Source organism: Typopeltis vanoorti, chromosome 4, assembly GCF_054136105.1.
Source record: "Typopeltis vanoorti isolate ZY-2024b chromosome 4, IOZ_Tvanoo_1.0, whole genome shotgun sequence".
Lineage (NCBI taxonomy): Eukaryota > Metazoa > Arthropoda > Arachnida > Uropygi > Thelyphonidae > Typopeltis > Typopeltis vanoorti.
Window position 1 is genome coordinate 75,416,240 of NC_143552.1, and position 20,493 is coordinate 75,436,732.

The 20,493-nt window shown below is 34.0% G+C and overlaps 1 protein-coding gene across 1 annotated transcript in view; it reads right to left on the bottom strand.

The window, feature by feature from the left end:
* LOC150107421 (transcription initiation factor TFIID subunit 1-like) overlaps positions 1–20,493 on the bottom strand; it is a 688,572-nt gene that overhangs the window by 120,316 nt on the left and 547,763 nt on the right. The window contains exon 30 of the mRNA XM_090391849.1: positions 17,650–17,690. Within this exon, the coding sequence (XP_090247975.1) occupies positions 17,650–17,690 (41 nt within the window). The remainder of the gene's footprint in view (positions 1–17,649; positions 17,691–20,493) is intronic.

A 20,493-nucleotide genomic window follows, 5' to 3' on the forward strand; every position in this document is an offset into this window, starting at 1 on the left:
ATTACAAGAGTATATAAAGCACAAGTTAGGGATGATTTTCATGTTTCAGGTAACAACTTTGCAGAATTATTAAAGAATGTTAAAAATCACCAAGTGAAAACAGCCCAGGAAGAATCACAATGGGTAGACATTTTATTACTGGAGGTGAAAACTACCCATTAGAAACTCTGCTTCAAATGCTAAAATATAAACATATATTGAGAGTAGAAAATTGAGTCCTGCTCTACTCTTAGTTCACTAATGTTATTATCCTCTCAAATGAATTTTCTTAGGATATAAATCAGCATTAAGATGAAAAATCATGAAATCAAGCAGGTAAATAGGAAAAAATAAGTCACTTTTTTTTGTCAAATTAGAAGTAAAATATTTTAATCAGTATTTTTCCATGTACAAGATGATACTTTTTTCTAAAACTTTTAGACCACAAATGTCATCTTATACATGGGGGAGAACCAGTTGAGAGAAACCTGTAGTTGCCATGGTGAAACTATACCTTGTCTCCGCTAACAGGCTTCCGTCAATCACTAGTCTTTGTTAACTCTGTTGATTGATGTCATTAATGGCTGATTCTGAATAAATCAATCAGAACCCTGAAACCATTCACACGTCTACAACTTGTTGCGGGGTAAGTTAATGCATTAACAATGTTTTGAGCACTAGTCCATAAAAATGTTCGAAAATAAAAAACGATTCATATTTTTCAAAATTCAAGTTAAAAGTCATCTTCTTCTTCTTGGCTTCCCGTATTAGGCAACTCTTTGCCTGTAATGTTTTCAAGGGTTTAAAAAGTCTTCTGCCCATTTCCTCCTGGGTTTGAGAAATTCATCCTCTTGATTGGTGTCCCTTTGATTTATATTTTCAGACAATATTTGGCCATCTGTCCTCATTCATTCTTTCATGTGGTTTTTCCAGTTCTTTCTATAATTTGTGATGTTGTCTGTTATGTTAATTATGGATAACTGTTTTCTTATTTCTTCATTTCTTATCTTGTCTATTCTTTTATAGCCTGCGAGTGGTCTAAGGAACTTCATTTCTGCAGCTTCCACTTGTCTTTTATCTCGTTCTCCCCAAATCCATGTTTCACTGCCATATTTCAGAATTGGTTTGGCTATTATTTTATATAGTTTTATTTGGGTTGTTCTTGACATCTGTTTACTGAAGTGTCTATTCAAAGTTCCAATGACTGCTAGGAATTTTTGCTTTTTATATGCAATGTCGATTTCTCCATTGGGACTTATGTAATTTCCTAGATATTTAAATTTGTTCACTTGTCCTATTACTTTGTTGTGAATGACTACTTTGCATCTTTTAATTTCTTTACCTTGAATGCTATTGATTTCGTTTTATTTATTGAGATCTTCATGTCATACTATTCTATTGTTTTGTTCAATACGTGTAGATTTTTCTGTAATTGGTCTTCATTTTCAGCAAAAATAACTTGACCGTCAGCATACAGTAGGCTAGTTAATTCTTTATTTCCTATTTTAATTCCTATGATTTTGTTTTTCCTCCATTCTCTTGAAATTTTTTCCATATATATATATATTGAAGAGCATTGATGATAATAAACTTCCTTGAATGAGACCTCTATTGGTTTTAATTTTTTCAGTTGTTTCATTATTAATTTTAATTAATATAGCTTTCTTCCATTATATTTGCTATTGCTTTTGTGGTTTGAGGTGGAGTTTTCAATTCATACAGTATGCTGATTATTTTTGTTCTGTTGATTTGATCATATGCTTTCTCATAATCTGGGAAGGCCATATATGTTGGTAGGTTAAATTCTATTCTTTTTTCTATAATTTGTTTGAGTGTAAATGTGGAATCTGTGCAGGATCTTCCTTTCCTAAAGCCACATTGTTCTTCTCCAATAATTTCCTCAGCCCATGGTGTTAATTTATTTTTAATTATATCTAAATATATTTTATAGCAAGTTATTCCTCTATAGTTTCTGCAATCCTTTCTGTTTCCTTTTTTTTTTGAATATGTTTATGCCTATCACTGTCTTCCATTCTTGTGGGATGTTTTCTTCTTCCTTCAATTATGCAAAAGAACATGGAAATAAAGCTTCAGAGAAACAGTTTGGACTTCCTCCCACTGAGTGTATGATTAGACAGTGGAGATGTTTAAAATATTGATTTCTTAATTTTGGGTTCGAAAAAGTAGGGTTTGTCTTATAAATGGTAAAATATGGTAATTAGGTATAATGTTTAATGAAGATGGCAAATTAAAAATGAAAACATAACAGAATAAGCAAAATGTTGGAGAACCAATTTATTATAAAAGAGACTAGAATTAGGAAAAGAGATGGTGAAAATTATGCGACATGAAGCACAGGAGATGAAACTGGACAGTTAAAGAAGTGATTGGCTGATGGAGAGAGTAAGTTTGTGTGGAAAAGGTATGGGTAATGGATAAAAGAGTATAAAAGTCATGTTTTCCAGAAGTACAATGAGACAAATTTTGCACTGCATGAGGTAAACGTTAATATTAATGTATTGCTATAGAAAGGCAATGTTAATGCATTGCCTATGTACAGCAATAAGTAGAAAAGGAGAAAAAGCATACTATACATCACTGCTAAGCTTTACAAAGCAAAAAAAAAAGTGTGCACAGTTTTATTTTTTTATTTTTAAATGTGACTTCCACTCACAAAGGGCTGCAAATCTATGGTATATAAGTCTTTAGTAGTGTGGATAAGAGAAATTAATCCATCAATCTAGAGACCAAACATGAAACTTTAAGCCATTTCAAACCCTTCTTAACAAAATAAGGTCCTAGTTTAGCACTGAAATTCATCTTCCAAAAGATGAATTTCAGTGCAAAACTAGGACCTTATTTTGTTAAAATAAGGTGTTCAAAAACATGCCTGTCCATGGTTAAATTCAAACCAAACACTCCCAATTGGATAGTTCCTAATTTCAAAACATCAAGGATAAACCCCTGATATTTGGAGAGTGGGAGCTATCCACTTGGTCAACAAGACAGCAATATACAAATGTATGAAGCACATATGAAGAGAAATGCCGGAGAGGCGTAAAGAGATGTTGCAAATGAATCCAATGTTAAACATGAAAGGACTGCTACTGGGAGAAAGAGAGAGAGAGAGAGGACAATAACAAGAGGAAGTGAATGCAAATAAGGAAGAGGAACTGAGCATGAGAGGCAGGATGTCAAAAAATAATTGGAAAGATGAAATTGAGATAAAGATGAAAGAGTAATTATGGCAGGGAAGAGCAGAGGGAGGAGAACACTACTACAGCTCTAAGGATGTGGAAAATGAACCAGGGTTTCTAATGAAGAGTTCAATCCTTATCTTCTTGTTATCACGCTTTATTAAGAATCTACAGAAAATACTGAAAGAAAAAAAAAGGATGGGATGGCAGTTCTAACTTACTCAACTATATATTTTGTAACAAAAACAAACAAATCAGACAGTAAAACAAGATGAAATGTCATGACAGATGTTACCCACCTAAACAATAAGCCATTGTTTAGGTGGGTAACAAAAACAAGCATACTGTTTTCATTAGAGAATAAGATGAACAGCAAAAAATTAGCTGCTGAGACAGTAAACTACCTCAAACTCATGTTGTTTATTTTTTTTTACGGTATATATTAGAACACAGAAACTAAGTAAATAATTAATTTATTAACTTATTGCTGATATTTCCCTGGTGTTATAACCAGCATCTTCAGAGCAGAAAAACACAGTTTGTTACAATACGCGAGACTATGACAACATGGTGTAATCAGCAGACTGGTTAAACAAAATTGTAGCAGCAACACAAAGACTAGAGTCTTGATTTTTTGGCGCCCTCTATCTGAAAAAAAAAAAAAAAAAAAAAAAACGCGAGACTATGACATGGTGTAATCTGCTGATTACACCATGTTGTCATAGTCTCGCATATTGTAACAAACTGTGTTTTTGTGCTCTGAAGATGCTGGTTATAACACCAGCGAAATATCAGCAATAAGTTAATAAATTAATTATTTACTTAGTTTCTGTGTTCTAATATATACCGTAAAAAAATAAACAACATGTTCGACGAACACATAAGTCTGTCCACACGTTTACCTCAAACTCATGCAAATGACAACAGACACTATAAAGAGAAAACAAAAATATGTCAAAATAACTGAGACAGACAATGATTAAATGAGGTGAGATGCCTCTAAATAATACCTATGTGGAATATTATATTTAGGAATTAGCTATCAGGGAGAGGAAGGAATGAATATCTATAGTACACAATCCTAAACACAAACTTCTTGAGTGGTAAGTAATTTCAAGAAAAGCAATGTAAACAAATTGCAAAATGGAAAACTGGATAATTGGAAAATTGAATTGAATATGCTGTCTTTATATATAAGCTGGTTCTTCTTGGGAACATAAAAAAGCACAACAGTAACTCTCCTAAATATGAGGGCCACTACGGGGTGGTAATGTGCAACATACAGCCTCTTCCAGTCAAGTCAACTGCAACTTTCTGAAGTGTGGCCTTACCAGCAAAGGAGCTTTAGTGCCAGTGAGTAATCCCTCTGCATAGTTGGAGGAAATGCTAACTAGATACACTAGGTGGTAGATGACTTATCACCCAGCAAAACACCACCACCACCACCTTGATTACTAAGCGCCTGAAGTAGCTGTTGCCATGTTTGGTTTTCAGAGCAGGGGTTCCAGTTTCTGGTTCCCCAGTCTTCCCATATGCAATGTGAGCAATATCCTTCAAGAACATGCCAAACATATTGTAGGGGTCCAGCAGCTGTACCACTATACTATAAGGTGTACCCTATCAGGTGAACATTTTTGGCCACCTAATAGGGTAGAGGATACAGCTACTGGACCACTATAATATGTCTGGAATGACCTTGAAGGAACATGCAGTATTACTCACACTGCATGTTCTTAAGAATTCTGGAAATAGGTGCTGATGGCAGAAATGAAAAGGATTGGAACTCGACATATGATTTCCTTGTTATTTGAGTTAGGATTATAGGAATTAAAAAGCTGTTGTGTGGTCCTTTCTGAGAGGCCATTGAGTTTCATATATCATTTGATGTTTAAGAGTTCCTGCTGTAATAGTCAAGATGTAGAACAAATAGTTTGAGCATAATAAAGTTTTTATAAGGCTTCTCAGAAAGGACCAAACAACAGCTTTTTAATTCCTATAATCCTAGCTCAAATAACAAGGAAACCATACATCGAGTTCCAAGCACTTACATTTTTGGCATCTCAGAAGCAATTTCCAGAATTCTTAAGAAATAGAATTTAGTGGCTATATTTCTTCTTATCAACAAATTATCAGCATGATTTCCATGTTCCAAAGATAAATGGTCTCCTCCAGCTCTGTCTGGTGTCTACCAAGTTCCTTGTGACTGTCACAGTTCTTATTTCAGACAAACTGAGCACTCAATAGAAAAAAGAATACAAGAACATCAATCTTGTATTATCAACAGTAAATCTGAGAAATCTGGCTTGGCACAGCATGGAACAGATACAGACCACAATATCCTATGTCTGAAATATGATTATTACATCGATGTAGGTATAAATTTGAATGGTCGTTTAAAGGAAGTGCTGAGGGTCATACTTCACCACCTGAACTTAAATCAGAATGAATGCCTCTCTCTATCAAAGATATGGGAAAATCTCATCCTAATCACACATCACTAAAGATTATTTTTGTTTTTTTTAAAATAACTAATGAACAATTAATATTCTGTTATTAATTGTTCAAATTAATAACAGAACTCTTACTTTTTCAAATTAATCCATTGTTGGCATTTTACCTTGTAATTAACTGCTGTTACCACTGATGATGGCCTGTAATATTCAGGCTGAAATATACGGCCTTAAATAAATAGTATTACTTATGTTTTTTGTGTTAATTTAAAGAAACCTCACATTGCAGAAGTATCTCTTAAACCACACTTGGTTCTTTCCTTAACGAGTTCTCCTTTCAGGTACAGTGAAGAAGTGATTGTCCCTCTTGGTAATTCAAATCACAATTTCATCTGTTGTGGAATACCCTCCTCTCAGCCGTTCACAGCCTTGTAACGTTTAGCACAACAACAACGCTAAGTGGGTTATTTCCTTTTACTCCTCTTTTCCATGGTCACACCTTTGTTTCTATTCTTCAGATCCAGATACTTGTGAACTTGCTAGAAAAATTACCATGTTGAAATGGAGGTTTTCCTTCCTCATTCTGTTCAAAATTCCACTTTATTTTCAAACCACAGTTATCCAGAAAGTGCACCAGGGTGGTCCAAGAAAAAAAAAAAACAAAAACTGCTTGTTGGAAGCAGCTTGAGACAAGAATCTCAGCTTTATTACAGCCTACAGTGAAGGCCACAATACTTGCAAAATGATAATTAAAAAAAGCTAAATCTGATTCAGATAGGGCACATAAATGTAGAAAATTCACCACGTGCTAATAGGAGTCATGTTTCTGGTCAGTGCTTAAGGGTCAAAGCTGTATAACTGAGAGGAGACCTCCACCTAGCCTTTAAAGGAATGCGGAAAATCGCCCAAGGTTCTGACCTAATGTCCAATCCTCACCTTCTCGTGGTGCACCCTGTTGGGTATCTACTTGGATACTGAACGGACGAGGATGGGCTGGCAATTTGGGATTTAGCCGACCAAATTGTATTCTTATTGGTTAAACCAAATTATAGAATGTAGAAAGTATTTTTAACTTGGGTATAGTTATGTTAAAGTTACCAAGTAATTTTAAACCTGGTTTTACTCCATTTTTTCCAAGTAAGCAAACAGACAAAAAGTCAAGTTTGCACCTGCAATATATGCAAGACTAGCTGATCCCACAGGTAGTGCAAGACCAAGTCTTGCCTTCTACCACAAGTTGACTTGGTCTTGCACTACCTGTGGGATCAGCTAGTCTTGCATATATTGCAGGCGCAAACTTGACTTTTTGTCTGTTTGCTTACTTGGAAAAAATGGAGTAAAACCAGGTTTAAAATTACTTGGTAACTTTAACATAACTATACCCAAGTTAAAAATACTTTCTACATCTATATCTCCTCCTGAGATTTTTATTTAATAAGGTTATAACACCTTATGGTAACTCGTTTTGGTAAAATACTTACAAGCTCTGCATTACTAAATCTTGGTATTTCTAGCCTGGCTCCCACTGATGAGACCTCAGTAAAGGTCGAAACCGGTCTGGGTAGTGGCCCCTTGCCTTTAATACAAAACATCATACATCCCCTTCTTGGAGATGTGTTTTGGCATTAAGGGTAAATATTAAGATTAGTGATCAGAGCTTGCTCCACTTCTACCACGAGTTGACTTGGTCTTGCACTACCTGTGGGATCAGCTAGTCTTGCATATATAGTAGGCGCAAACTTGACTTTTTGTCTGTTTGCTTACTTGGAAAAAATGGAGTAAAACCAGGTTTAAAATTACTTGGTAACTTTAACAAAATATAGAATGATGGTACAACATTACAAAATTTCATGCCGGCTGGGGCGTCGCCCGGTTAAACAAGGCCCCCGTTGTTTTCGCAAGGGATCCAGGGCGAACAGCGAAAAGTCAGCTACTGGAACAAATCTGAAAACAAACCCCAACTCAACATCACCAGAGTTAAAGATCGGTACTATCAACGTAAGAAGCCTAAATGGCAAAGAAATGGAGCTAGCTGAGGAATTAGATAAGTACCAGATCGACATAATAGGGGTGACTGAAGCAAAAAAGACCAAAACTGGTGAGATCTTTCTGAGCAATATATACAAAATGTTATATTCAGGCAATGACAATCAAGGAAAAGAAGGAGTAGCCATTGTATTCAACAAAAAATACGAGGCTAATCTTCTTGAATGGCAGTCAGTCTCAAGTAGAGTAATGTGGGCAAATATGAGAATGGGAAACTGGACAATGAGACTTATTTGTGCCTATTGTCCCACAGAAGGTTCTACTAAGGTAGAATTGGAGGAATTTTTTGAGGCTTTAGAAAAAGCAACTGACACAATGAAAAATGAAAAGTTGGTCCTTGTTGGGGATCTAAATAGCAGAGTAGGAAATGATTGTGAGACATACAAAAATATTTTGCGAAAATTTGGAGAAAAGAGCAAAGCTAATAATAATGGCAAATATCTGTTGGATTTCTGCTCAGGACATGGACTGGTTATTACTAACACCATGTTCCAACATAAAAATGTGCACAAATTCACATGGAGAGAAGAGGCAAGGAATAAGAAAAGTCTCATTGACTATGTTATTGTTGATAGTGATGTTTTCATCCTGGTGCAGGACACCAGAGTGTACAGAGGATTTGAAATTAAAAGTGATCACTATTTAGTCTTGAGCAGGATAAAATTGAATTTCATATTGAAAAGAATAACATGTAAGAAAGTTTTAAAGCGAATAAAAGTTGAGCAGCTCTCAGATGTGAAATGTAGACTAAAATACACAAAGATTATTGAAGAAAAAAACGAAAGAGTCTGAGAACAGGAATCAAACCTTGGAGATTCAGTGGCAAACTCTGAAGAAAACATTGATTGATTCTGCCATAGAGGCATGTGGTGAGGTTGTCTGTAAGGATAAAAAAAAATCAGAACTCCCTGGTGGACACAGGAAGTTAAAGAGGCAGTGAAGGAAAAGAAGAAAGCATACCAAAAGTTCCTGTCAAATAAGTCAGCTTGTGCTCTTAGAGAATATAGAGACAAATGCAAGAATGCTAAACACTGTGTAAAACTAGCTAAACAAAAGTCATGAGAGGACTTTGGCAAGAATATAGAAAATAAATATCAAGAAGGTGGCAAAATATTCTGGAGGTTGTTGAAGAAGCTTAAGAATGGAGGAAAGAGTGCTGTAAAAGGAATTAGAGATAATAAAGGTGACATGAAAATGGGAGAAAAAGATATCCTTGAAGTATGGAGTAATTACTTTGAAAAACTGCTAAATGAAACAAGCAGTGATGACAGTCAGTGGTAAAAAACACTGACCAGGCATGCAGTCAGGAATACATATCCATACTTGAAGTAGAAAAAGCCATCAAAGGCTTGAAATGTGGAAAGGCAGCAGGAGTAGATGATATTCGACCAGAAATGCTGAAGTATGGTGGTATAAGAGTCTTACAGTGGCTGCACTGCATAGTTCAGAAAGCCTGGACAGAGTGACGGATTCCCAATGATTGGAGTAGAGCTCTCATAGTACCCATATATAAAAAGGGAAATAAAACTGAATGTGAGAATTACAGAGGTATTTCCCTACTGAGTGTTCCTGGCAAGATCTATGCAAGTATACTTGAGAAACGGTTGAGAAGAATTGTGGAAGAAAAGCTTGGTGAAGAACAAGCTGGATTCAGGCCAAATAGAGGCTGTCAGGATCAGATCTTCACTTTACGACAAATAGTCGAGAAAACATGGGAATATAACAAAGATCTGTATTTAAGTTTTGTCGATCTGGAAAAGGCATATGACAAGGTGCCAAGAGAGAAGCTATTCAATACACTGCAGTTATATGGTGTCAATGGAGCATTATATCAAGCAATACTTAGTCTTTATTTGTAGTTGTAAGTCAGCAGTTAGAATTGAAGGAAGTACAGGAAGATGGTTTAATGTTAAATCTGGTGTGATACAAGGATGTACATTATCCCCTCTGTTATTCATTATCTATATGGATCACATTATGAAGGAAAGTGGTATTAAACATGATATCAAAATTGGACATGTTAATGTCAGCTCTTTGCTTTATGCGGATGATGTTATACTTCTAAATAAATCCGCTACAAGTCTGCAAGATTCTCTGACTAAATTGAATAGCTGTTGTAATAGATATGGTATGAAGGTCAGCAATAAAAAGACAAAGACAATGAAAATAGGCAGAATCATTGAAAATGTTAACTGTATTGTGAATGGGGAACCTGTGGAACAAGTAAAACATTTCAGCTATTTAGGCATGATTTTTACTGAAGATGGTAAATTAAATATAGAAATAGACAACAGAATCAGCAAAGCTGGTATGGTGGGAAGTCAATTGAATAAATTTATATGGAATAATAGAGAAATTAGTCGGAACACTAAATTAGCTGTATACAAGACAGTGTTCAAACCAGTTTTAACTTATGGATCTGAGAGCTGGGTGAGAAGTAAAACACTTGACCAAAGACTAGAGACCACAGATATGAGAGTCCTGAGAAAGATTATAGGCATGAACAGATGGCATCAATGGCAGTGTCATATTAAAAACGAGGATATTAGGAAAGAACTTGACATTGTCAGCATCCAAGAATGCGTTAGCAGAGCTAATCTCAGGTGGTATGGTCACTTAAACAGAATGGGCGAAGAAAGATTAGCAAAACAAGTGTTTTCTGCCAGGTTGGCAGCAAAACCCAGAGGAAGACCAAGATATAGGTGGATTGATAGAAATATAAGATCTGATAATGTTGGAGTGTTGACAAGTAACAGACTGATTTGGAGGAAAATTGTAGATAGGAAATTAATAATGATGTAATTTTTTTCATGTAGTACTATCATATCCTGTACACCCCTTGAGGGTACATGGCAGGAATTTGATGATGATTATGTTTCTGGTCCCTCAACAAAAGCCACTGGGCATAACTTTTGTCCATCTGTGCTTCCATCACTTTCTCATCCAAACAGTAGCATTGCAACATCACCAAAATATAAGGATAACCTTTCAGAAATCCCCTTCTTCTCCAACTCCTACATTGATGAAGGCAAATCACTTCCTCTACACCTGGAACACTGCATACCTTCTGTATACCTACTGTAGCCTTTCAACAAAAAAGTATGATGTTATATGCTTAAATAACTTCAGTGCAAGTCTGCAGAGTTCCCTGAGCAAACTGAATAATTGCCATAACAAATCAGATATGAAAACCAATAAAAAAAAAGCAGAGACTATGAAAACAGGCAGGAAAACATTGAAAAACAACTGGATCATTAAAGGATAACCTATAGAGCAAGTATTCTATATATCACCTTCTGGAGTGGGGAAGAAGATATCAAATAATAAAACAGAAAATATCTACAGCTAAGGTAGGGTGTAAAATTACAATACATGTAATGGCTTTTAAGCTAACTGGTCTGAAGTTAAGATAAACAGAACAGGGTATTGAAGAGGAAATTGCTATATAGAACTGATAATGTTGGATGCATAACTTAAGCAGTAAGAAATGCTTAGACAATGAGAAAGTAAAAGACGAATGATCAAAATGCAGAATTTTAATAATGTGAATATGGAATGAGAAGATGATAGCATAAATCAAATAAAAAGCAAAATGAATGTCCAGAGTTTCTAAAGAACAATTCTATTAGGCAGCACAGGATATAACCAATGTTTGGGTTTAGAGCACTGGATATGGTGAGCATCACAGAATGTAGCCATGGATATGGTATCAATGCTGCTGGTTGATGAGAATAATTAAGACATGATTTGGAGTCAACCAAATAGACAAGGTTATGTTCAAGAAGGGATATATGTGAAACTATAAGGCAGGTAATTATGGAAAGCACCATAGTCAACTACCATCAATACCATGGTGATAAAAAGAGGTTAATAGAGCAAACATATTGGTTAGGACAAATCTGATATTAATGTAGAACCATATACAAGAGTCAGATGAATAAATGATATAGGAAAGCACAGGTGATTCAAAAGGAATATTGCTGCTCATCTGTTTCATTATACTGCAAAGTTTAATGGACAGATGAAAAAGTAGTGATATAATAGACACATGTAAACTGGTGAGAGATGATACAGGATTAATACAGAGAGGAGTAATTCCAAAAGAAAGATAATCCATTCATGGAAGTTACATAAGGGTGTGATGAAGATCAAGAGGAGTACATTTTTTTACATGGAAAAAGGTGAGCGGGCAGAATATGGCTAAGCTTAAGGTTCGACATGATATACCGACCCTTAAGCTGAGACAATGTTGCTGTTGTTGTTGGCTAAGTGATTTTACAAAACCTTGTTAGTACTCATTCCTTTAAGGAATTTTTATTTTGGATAATAGGATTTTGAAGAAGTGTAAACTTAAACAAGTTTAACAAAATTAAGATTAAGAGCCTAATGGTGGCTCCCCCAATTTTGTTGCCTTGCAGTCTATAGTAATATCAAGCCACACTGTGAATTAAATGCAAATTAATTTTACAGAAATAAAGAACATACACACAAGCAAAACTTCAAATAAGGCTCAGATCAATAAGTGTTGCTAATTTTTATGTGGCTCCCATCCATGAAAGGCTGTAAACCTATAGAACATCAATGCCATGGGTATGGTAAGGTGTTTTTTTTTTTTTTTTTTTGCATAATCTGGAAACCCTGCTCTAGAGAACAAATGTCTGTAGCGCAAATCTGAACTTGCAGCTGGTTGTAGAGTGTATACACTAACCACTCAGCCAACCAGGCTGGCAAGTTTCTCTGACTTTCAGATAAACTCATTTTCAAACTCTAACTGAATCTCAATAAGATATGAACTTTGCATTAATATGTTTTAGGATTATATTTTGTTCTTTGCTTCCTAAAATGGATCACAATATTAATCAACAATTATTTACACTGCATCATCTTTACATTGGGAGGGGAAAAAAAAAAAAACTCGCTACCTACCATGTACATACTAAGAAGTTGAGGAATACTAAAAGTAAATACAGCAATCCCTTGATTAACGTGCCTAATATGTTCTTTAAAATGGATATATTAATCGAAAATGCACAAATCAAATATAATAACCTACGGGAAAGAGTACAATTTGTTCCTCAAATTACTTTTCTGACTTTTTTTTAAATAAAAGAAATATGGTATGTCTCAGGGCCTAGTTAAAGGAAAACCATGAAGCTGAAAGATAAAACATATTTAGAATAAAAATTTATTATTCTACTTCTTAACAAAGAATTGAGCTAAAGTAGTTTGGCAGACTTTCTTTTTTTTTTTCATACAACTGACAGTATGACCCTATTACCTCTTCTACTCTTCTCCAAATTTTACTGCTCCCTTCATCATGGTCAGCCTCTAAGCACTGCTGCTTAAAAACTTTGATTGTACGAAAAATATTTTCAAATTGTTTCTGTGAAATCTCTTTTGGCTGACTGTCAGTGATTAAATTTTCTTCATATTCTTTAGGATCTTCCCACTGTGCATCTAAATTTATCAGGTCAGAATCACTAAATTCCTCAGAATGAGATTTAATTAACTCTTATGTTATCATCATCAATCTCATCAAAACCCAATTCAAGCCCAATGTTGGCAATTTCCTCAACAACATTATCCATTTTATTTTAAAATCCTCTAAAATCATTTGCACAACGTGGAAGAATGTGCTTTTAAATGGCCGGGATATATTGCTAGCAGAACCAACATTGATGAATATTTTCAATAGCAGATTTAACATTAAATTTTTTCCAGAAGCCTACTAATGTCATAGAATTCTCTCTAGATGTTGCTTCTATTGCCTGTTTAAATGTTCTTTTCAGGTAGTATGCCTTAAAAGTAATAATCCGTTGGTCCATAAGCTGGATGAGAGAAGATGTATTTGGCAATAAAAAAAAAAATAGCACTTTAATGTTATCACACAATGAATCAAGAGAAGCAGGGTGACCAGCTGCATTGTCTAAAATAAGCAGAACTTTAAAATCAAGATTATTTTGTTTCAAAAATTCTCAACTGTTGGATGAAAATAACTTGTGAACCATATTTTGAATAAAGCTTTACTAATCCATGCTTTATTGTCAGACTTCTAAATAATGGGGAGGGAAGCTTGATTAATGCCTTTGAGGGCCTTAGGATTTTGTGCTATAAACTATCATGGTTTTAACTTTAGATCACCTTCAGTTGCCACCTAATAGAAGAGCTATTTTATCCTTTGTGACTTTATAACCAGCTGAATTTGGTTATATTGTGTCATAATATAACCAAATAACATGGTGTCATAATAGCCCCATTCTTCCACAATTTTCTTCAAAATCTGGATAATTTGTGGCCACCTCCTTATCTGTATTGCAGCTTTGCCTGTGATTCGAACATTATGTAGGCTATTTCTCTTTTTGAAATGCTCAAACACCCAGCACTAGAGTGGAATTCTTCTTTTCCATCATTGATAGCACTTTCTTTCAAGGTTGCAAAGAGACTTAATGCACTTGAGATTTAATAAGGTCAGTGTTTAGCAGGATCTGTTTTTGGTTGCAATCTTTGATTCATGAATACTTGTATACAAAGACTGTTAATTTGACATCACATGAAATTAAGGTTTAGAAAATAATTCATGAGTTATTTTCTGAATAAGTCTACTTGTATACAAAGATGTCTCTCTAATTCAATCATTATAATACTTTGATTTCGAGTGATCTGCATGCATGATGAACTTGAAGCAGCCTTACCTTTCTCTTTGTATTCAGGCAGCTTTGCTTAAAATTGCTCTTATAGTTAATTCACCTATTTTGTGTTCTTGTCTTATCTTTGCTCTGGACTTGCCTTATTCATTTATCTTTATTATTTCAAGTTTTTCTTCCAATAAGATTACTTTTCGAATCTTTTTCACACTTCACCTTTTTCGCTCACTTGGTATCTTTAATTTTACTCATGATTAAAGGTTGGGAAGATACTTTAAAATAAAAAAGTAAGGAAAACAATTGCAAAAGAGGCACGAGATATGATCAGCAAAATGGTATGTAATTAGCAGATGACAAATTTTGGTGGTAATTTGGTGGTATGTCACTAAAAAATAACTTTGTAAAATGGTTTAAATTGGTAACTAAATGATTTCATCCTGGCAAGTGATTTTTTTTAAAAAATCACTTGCCAGGATATATAGATATACTGTATAGATAGAAAAAAAAGTTTTCTATCTATACAGTTAGCTATAAAAAAATGTATAGATAGAAAACTTTTAAAATCTGTAACATTTATTTTTAAGATGTATATAGGTGCACTAATCGAATTTTAGAGGCACTTTAATTGCATTTGGTTATAGAAAAAAAAATGATGCACTAATTGGAGATGCATTAATCAAGGGATTGCTGTATTTCTTTTTAATATTTTTTTTTCTCAATTCTTTTTTTCCCCCCTTAATTTCTTATCTTTAACTAGTCAAGACATAATCCAAACTAATTTTTTCAAACTGGTTTTAGAAAATAATTTATTAGTTATTTTCTGAATAAGTCTACTTGTAAAGACTGTTAACTTCACATCAATTGCCTCAGCATCCCATGGTGCAAAAACATTATGGTAAGGGTCACTACCTACACAGACTGATTTTGACCTTTATTGAAGTCTCATTAGTAGGAGCTAGATCCAGGAAGATACCAGTGTTAAATTAATGCAGAAGTCATATATTTTCCAAATACTAGTAGTAAAATGGTATGTATCACATTAAATACTGTGGATCAGAGACAGTTGTAGAAAATTTTCCACTTCGTTGCAAAGGTATATTATACTTCACAATAAAAAAGGTGTCACACCAAAATACTCTGGATTACAGATAGTTTAATAAGGTGTGACATCTTTTGACTACTGTATATGTGAAATAAATGACTTCTACATTACTTCACCCTTGGTATCTTTTCTGGGTCTTGCTCTCTCAATAAAGGTCAAAATCAGTCTGGGTGGTGGCTCTTCCCATAATGCATAGCATTATGCACATATATAAAGATGTGTGCTTTGCATTATGGACTACTAAGCCAACTGATGTGATGTCATTAACCTCTATATAAAAGTAGCCCAGTCAGGAAGATACTTCAGTGCACACACACACACACACACACACAGTTTTCTTACATTTGGATAAAGGATTAAACCTAGAATATATTTTCTTAGCATTATTAATTTATATGATGAAGATATTCATTTTAGAAATTATAGACTTTATAGCCATGTTATAAATAACTATTTTAATTTCCCGATGTTTCGACCTTCATATTAAGGTCATCATCTGAAGTATATACAAATATACAAGGACAAGCTGAGTTACATTTCACACAGTAAGCAAAAGAAACAATGAGTTGATCACTGGTTATTCTACTGGCATGACCTCTAGTGAAAAAAAAATATAAAAAAATACAAATTAATTAACTATTTAGAAACTACATCAAAGCTAAATTCTATTTAAGATAACATGAGAGAAACATTCTTTCTTATAGATAGTTTTCTTACAGTAACAATGATGTCCTATTTTTAACATTACAATTGTTTATATTAGATTTAGGATTCTGGATTATCTACAGTTCTGTTAATAGTTAACTCTCAGGGAGAAAGGTTCCATGGGTAGAATATGTGCCTTCCATATGCTTGGGATTTTTAGACCATCATTATTGTTCAGATTGGGGTGGTTGATAACAATCTCACAGGCTTCCTTAAATGTGCGTTCATACCATGTTTTGGTGTGATGTAAACAACTGGTGCTTTTCCAGTCATTGCTTAGGGCATGATCAGAAAGGCCAGCTTCACCATAGTTATTATATTTAATGTGGTGAAGCTGGCCTTTCTGATCATGCCCTGAACACTTTACATAGAATTGACAGGAAAAGCACCAGTTGTTTATAAAACATGGTATGAACACAAATTTAAGGAAGCCTGTAAGATTCTTATCAACCACCCCAATCTGAACAATAATGATGGTCTGAAAATCCCAAGCATATGGAAGGCACATATTCTACCCACAGAATCTTTCTCCCTAAGAGTTAACTATAAACAGAACTGTGGATAATCCAGAATCCTAAATCTAATATAACAATTGTAATGTTAAAAATAGGACATCATTGTTACTGTAAGAAAACTATCTATAAGAAAGAATGTTTCTTTCATGTTAAATAGAACTTAGCTTTGATGTAGTTTCTAAATAATTAATTAATTTTTAATTTTATCTGTATTTTTTTTTCCCACTAAAGGTCATGCCAGTAGAATAACTGGTGATTAAATCATTGTTTCTTTAGCTTACTGTGTGAAATGTAACTCGGCTTGTCCTTGTATATTTGTATATACTCCAGATGATGACCTTAATATGAAGGTTGAAATGTCAGGAAATTAAAACAGTGATTTATAACACGGTTGTGAAGTCCATAATTTCTAAAATGAATGCTGATCAACGTGCAACACTAAAAGAAAGGATGATGAAGATATCTTAAAGAGGATCTATAAGTTTCACTAAGTCAATGTTGGGTCTTCTGTAATGCAGGATATGAAGAGAGAGATTGAGTGTGAATTGTAGAGCTTTGTGAATAAAAGAAGGGATAAGATCGAGAGTGCAGTGAGATTGGCTGGTAAGTGGAATGCATCGCCTGAAACTGTGATGAATATAGAACCTGTGAATGGCTTTAAGGAACTTATCGCATGAGATTGTGGACCTCCTGCAATGGGTCTTTGAACTCCATGGATATCTGATAATGATGCTATTAATAATAATGTAGATGGTGTATTTAAACCTATGAATGTGCTGAAATTGAAAACAGTAATTCTCACCTCAACTCAACTGACAATGAATATACCATAGTAACATTCATATAGAAAATACAACAGGTAATTAGAGAATTTCAGGTTCAGTTATTTAGGAATTAAATTTTCATCAGGAAATTGGTTTTGCTTTTGAAAGATCCAAAAATAAAATAATGATTTATCACATATGAAAGGTATCTTATATTTAGTCTAGTACATACTTTTTCCCCCCTTACCTGATTAGGAACTGGTGTAGTATCACTTTCCTTTTGCCTATCTAAAAAAATAAATAAATAAATACATAGATAGATAGATACATACATCCACACATTTCAAAAAGAAAATATGACTATATAGCTGAATGATAAAATAAAAGAACTATTTCTAGAGAAGACTTCATCAGGTGCCTTACATAGAAGTAAAAAAAAATCAGGTACATGAAAGCATTACTTGAGAGCATCTACCATACCACTAAATTATCAACGGATTACTAACATTTGAGGTAATTCTTGGACTAGCTGTGTTGCTCCCATGAATGAGATTGTGGTCTCATGAACAACATAGCTAAATAGCAGAGGAGTAACAATCAGAAAGGTTGTAGCTGAGATTGATGTTAAGGTGAACAGGGTTCAGTGCAATTTCTGTTGGTTCCAAGATTTTTCTTACAAGTTCATCATAATATTTATATATGATTTCAGATCTATCCCAGTTTACCAAGTGTGTATTGGATTGGTTGTCGACAGGACAAAAAGAATACAGAAACCAGCTGGATAAACCTGTGGCCATCGTTCTACCATGGATTCTTTGATATGAAGCTCAACTAATTTCTCAGTTTGTCCATCTCAGCTGTTGCCCTCATTCTACTGTAGATGATACCCTGAGATGTTCTTTGATATACAAAACTCAATTGATTTCTCAGTTTGTCTATAATACAAGAAGAACATTTCAGAGATATCACATCCTCGTTCAAGTTGTTCACAAGAACAACTATGCAGCTAGTCCAAGAATTAACTTAAACGTTAGCAATCCATTAGTAATTTAATACTGTGGTAGATGTACCAAGTAATGTTTTTATGTATGTTTGATTTTTTTCACTTCTACGTAATGCACCTGATGAAATCTTCTAGAAAGATGAAACTAGTAGTGCCTTTAAGAAATAGATTTTTTGATTTAATCATTTGGCTATATAGTAATATAAGTTATTTTTTTAAAATATCCAATAGCTGTGAAAGCCTAATTTATGAAATACACACCACATTAAGTAGTTAATTATTTTCAACTTGTTTTAATATAGCTCAAAAATTATTTAAATTAAGGGATATTACATCCCATATTGTTTCACAGCCGAAAAACAAACTCAAACAATTTCATGCTGAATATAGAAACTATATAAAGTTCGGCGAGTCCAAGCGTAAGCAAATACCTGGATAGTGCAACACATAACCCATTTGGTAGTGCAACACTGAAGCAACTCATAGTAAGGGTGGAGCAAGTTCCGATCACTATTCTTGGTATTTACCCATAATGTGAAAACCAGCTCCTAGGAGCTGTATATAATTTGTGCACTTAATCATACAGCTCCTAGGAGCCGGTTTTCACATTATGAGTAAATACCAAGAATAGTGGTCGGAGCTTGCTCCACCCTTACTATGAGTTGCCTCAGTGTTGCACTATCAAATGGGTTATGTGTTGCACTATCCAGGTATTTGCTTATGCTTGGACTCGCCGAACTTTATATAGTTTCTATATTTGGCATGAGTTTCTTTTTCGGCTGTGAAACAATATGGGATGTAATATCCCTTAATTTAAATAATTTTACATCGTCGAATTGAGGCTTTTGGCTCTTCATATATTTAGTAATTTATTAGCTCAAAAATATTTTTATTTAGTACTTAATACTATATTATATTATAGTACTGAGTATTATAGGACAGTTTGCTGATTCTTTATCATATGCTGATTACAACAGAATTTGTTTCTCTAAACAAACAATTATTATTATAATTACAGGATTTTAATTCTTATATGTGTAAACTATAGAAGCTGAAGAATCTACAATGTACAGAGGTTATCTGTTAAAACTGACATCCAACATATTTGTGCACTTAATAGAAAATTGTCATAAATAGTAAATGCATGAAAAATATGAAACTGTAAAGTTTTCACAAAAAGCAATTTCTGATATGAAAGGAATCAGATTTTTATTTTTTAAAAAAAATTTTTTAAACAGCTCCTGCATACTAATCAACCATCTCATTCTTTACCTACTTTTGTCAGGAAACCAGGAAACAGTTAAAAGTCAGTTAATGGAATGAACCCAAACTTAACACCCACAGAGTTTCAAGATTGGCATTTTCTTGAATTTGTTACTTAGAAGTAGTAAATTCAAGATGTTATATTCAGGCAATAGCGATCACAGAAAAAGATGCAGTAGCACTAATATTCAACACTAAATATGAGATTAATCTTACTGAATGAAGGAAATATCAAGTACAGTGATATGTGGGCAAATATTAGAATGAGGAAATGAACAATGAGACTTGTTTCTATCTATGGTCCTCATAGAAGGTTCGGAAGAAGATGAATGTTTCAAGGCATTAGAGAAGGCAGCTGACACAAAATCTGTCCTCATTGGAGATCTAGGAAATAATAATCCAAAATATAAAAATGTTATACAAAAATCTGGAGACAAGAACAAAGTTAATAATAATGGTAAATATCTGTTGGATCTCTGTTTGGGACATGGACGGGTCATTACTAATACCATGTTCCAACATAAGGATATACACAAAATAACATGGAGAGAAGAAACAAGAAAATCCCATTGCCTTTGTTGTTTTGGATAGTGATATTTCTGGTTCAGGACACAAGAATATACATTTAATTTGAAATAGGAAGTGAACCCCATTTAGTTTTGAGCAGAATAAAATGGAAAGTCATAATAAAAAGAAGTCTGTAACAAAGTTTTAAAAACAATAAACATTCAGCAGCTTCTGTAGTGCATTGTAGTCTCAAGAAAAAAAAAAAAATGAAGGGTTGAAAACAAGAACCAATCCTTGGAGATTCAGAGGCACCCTGAA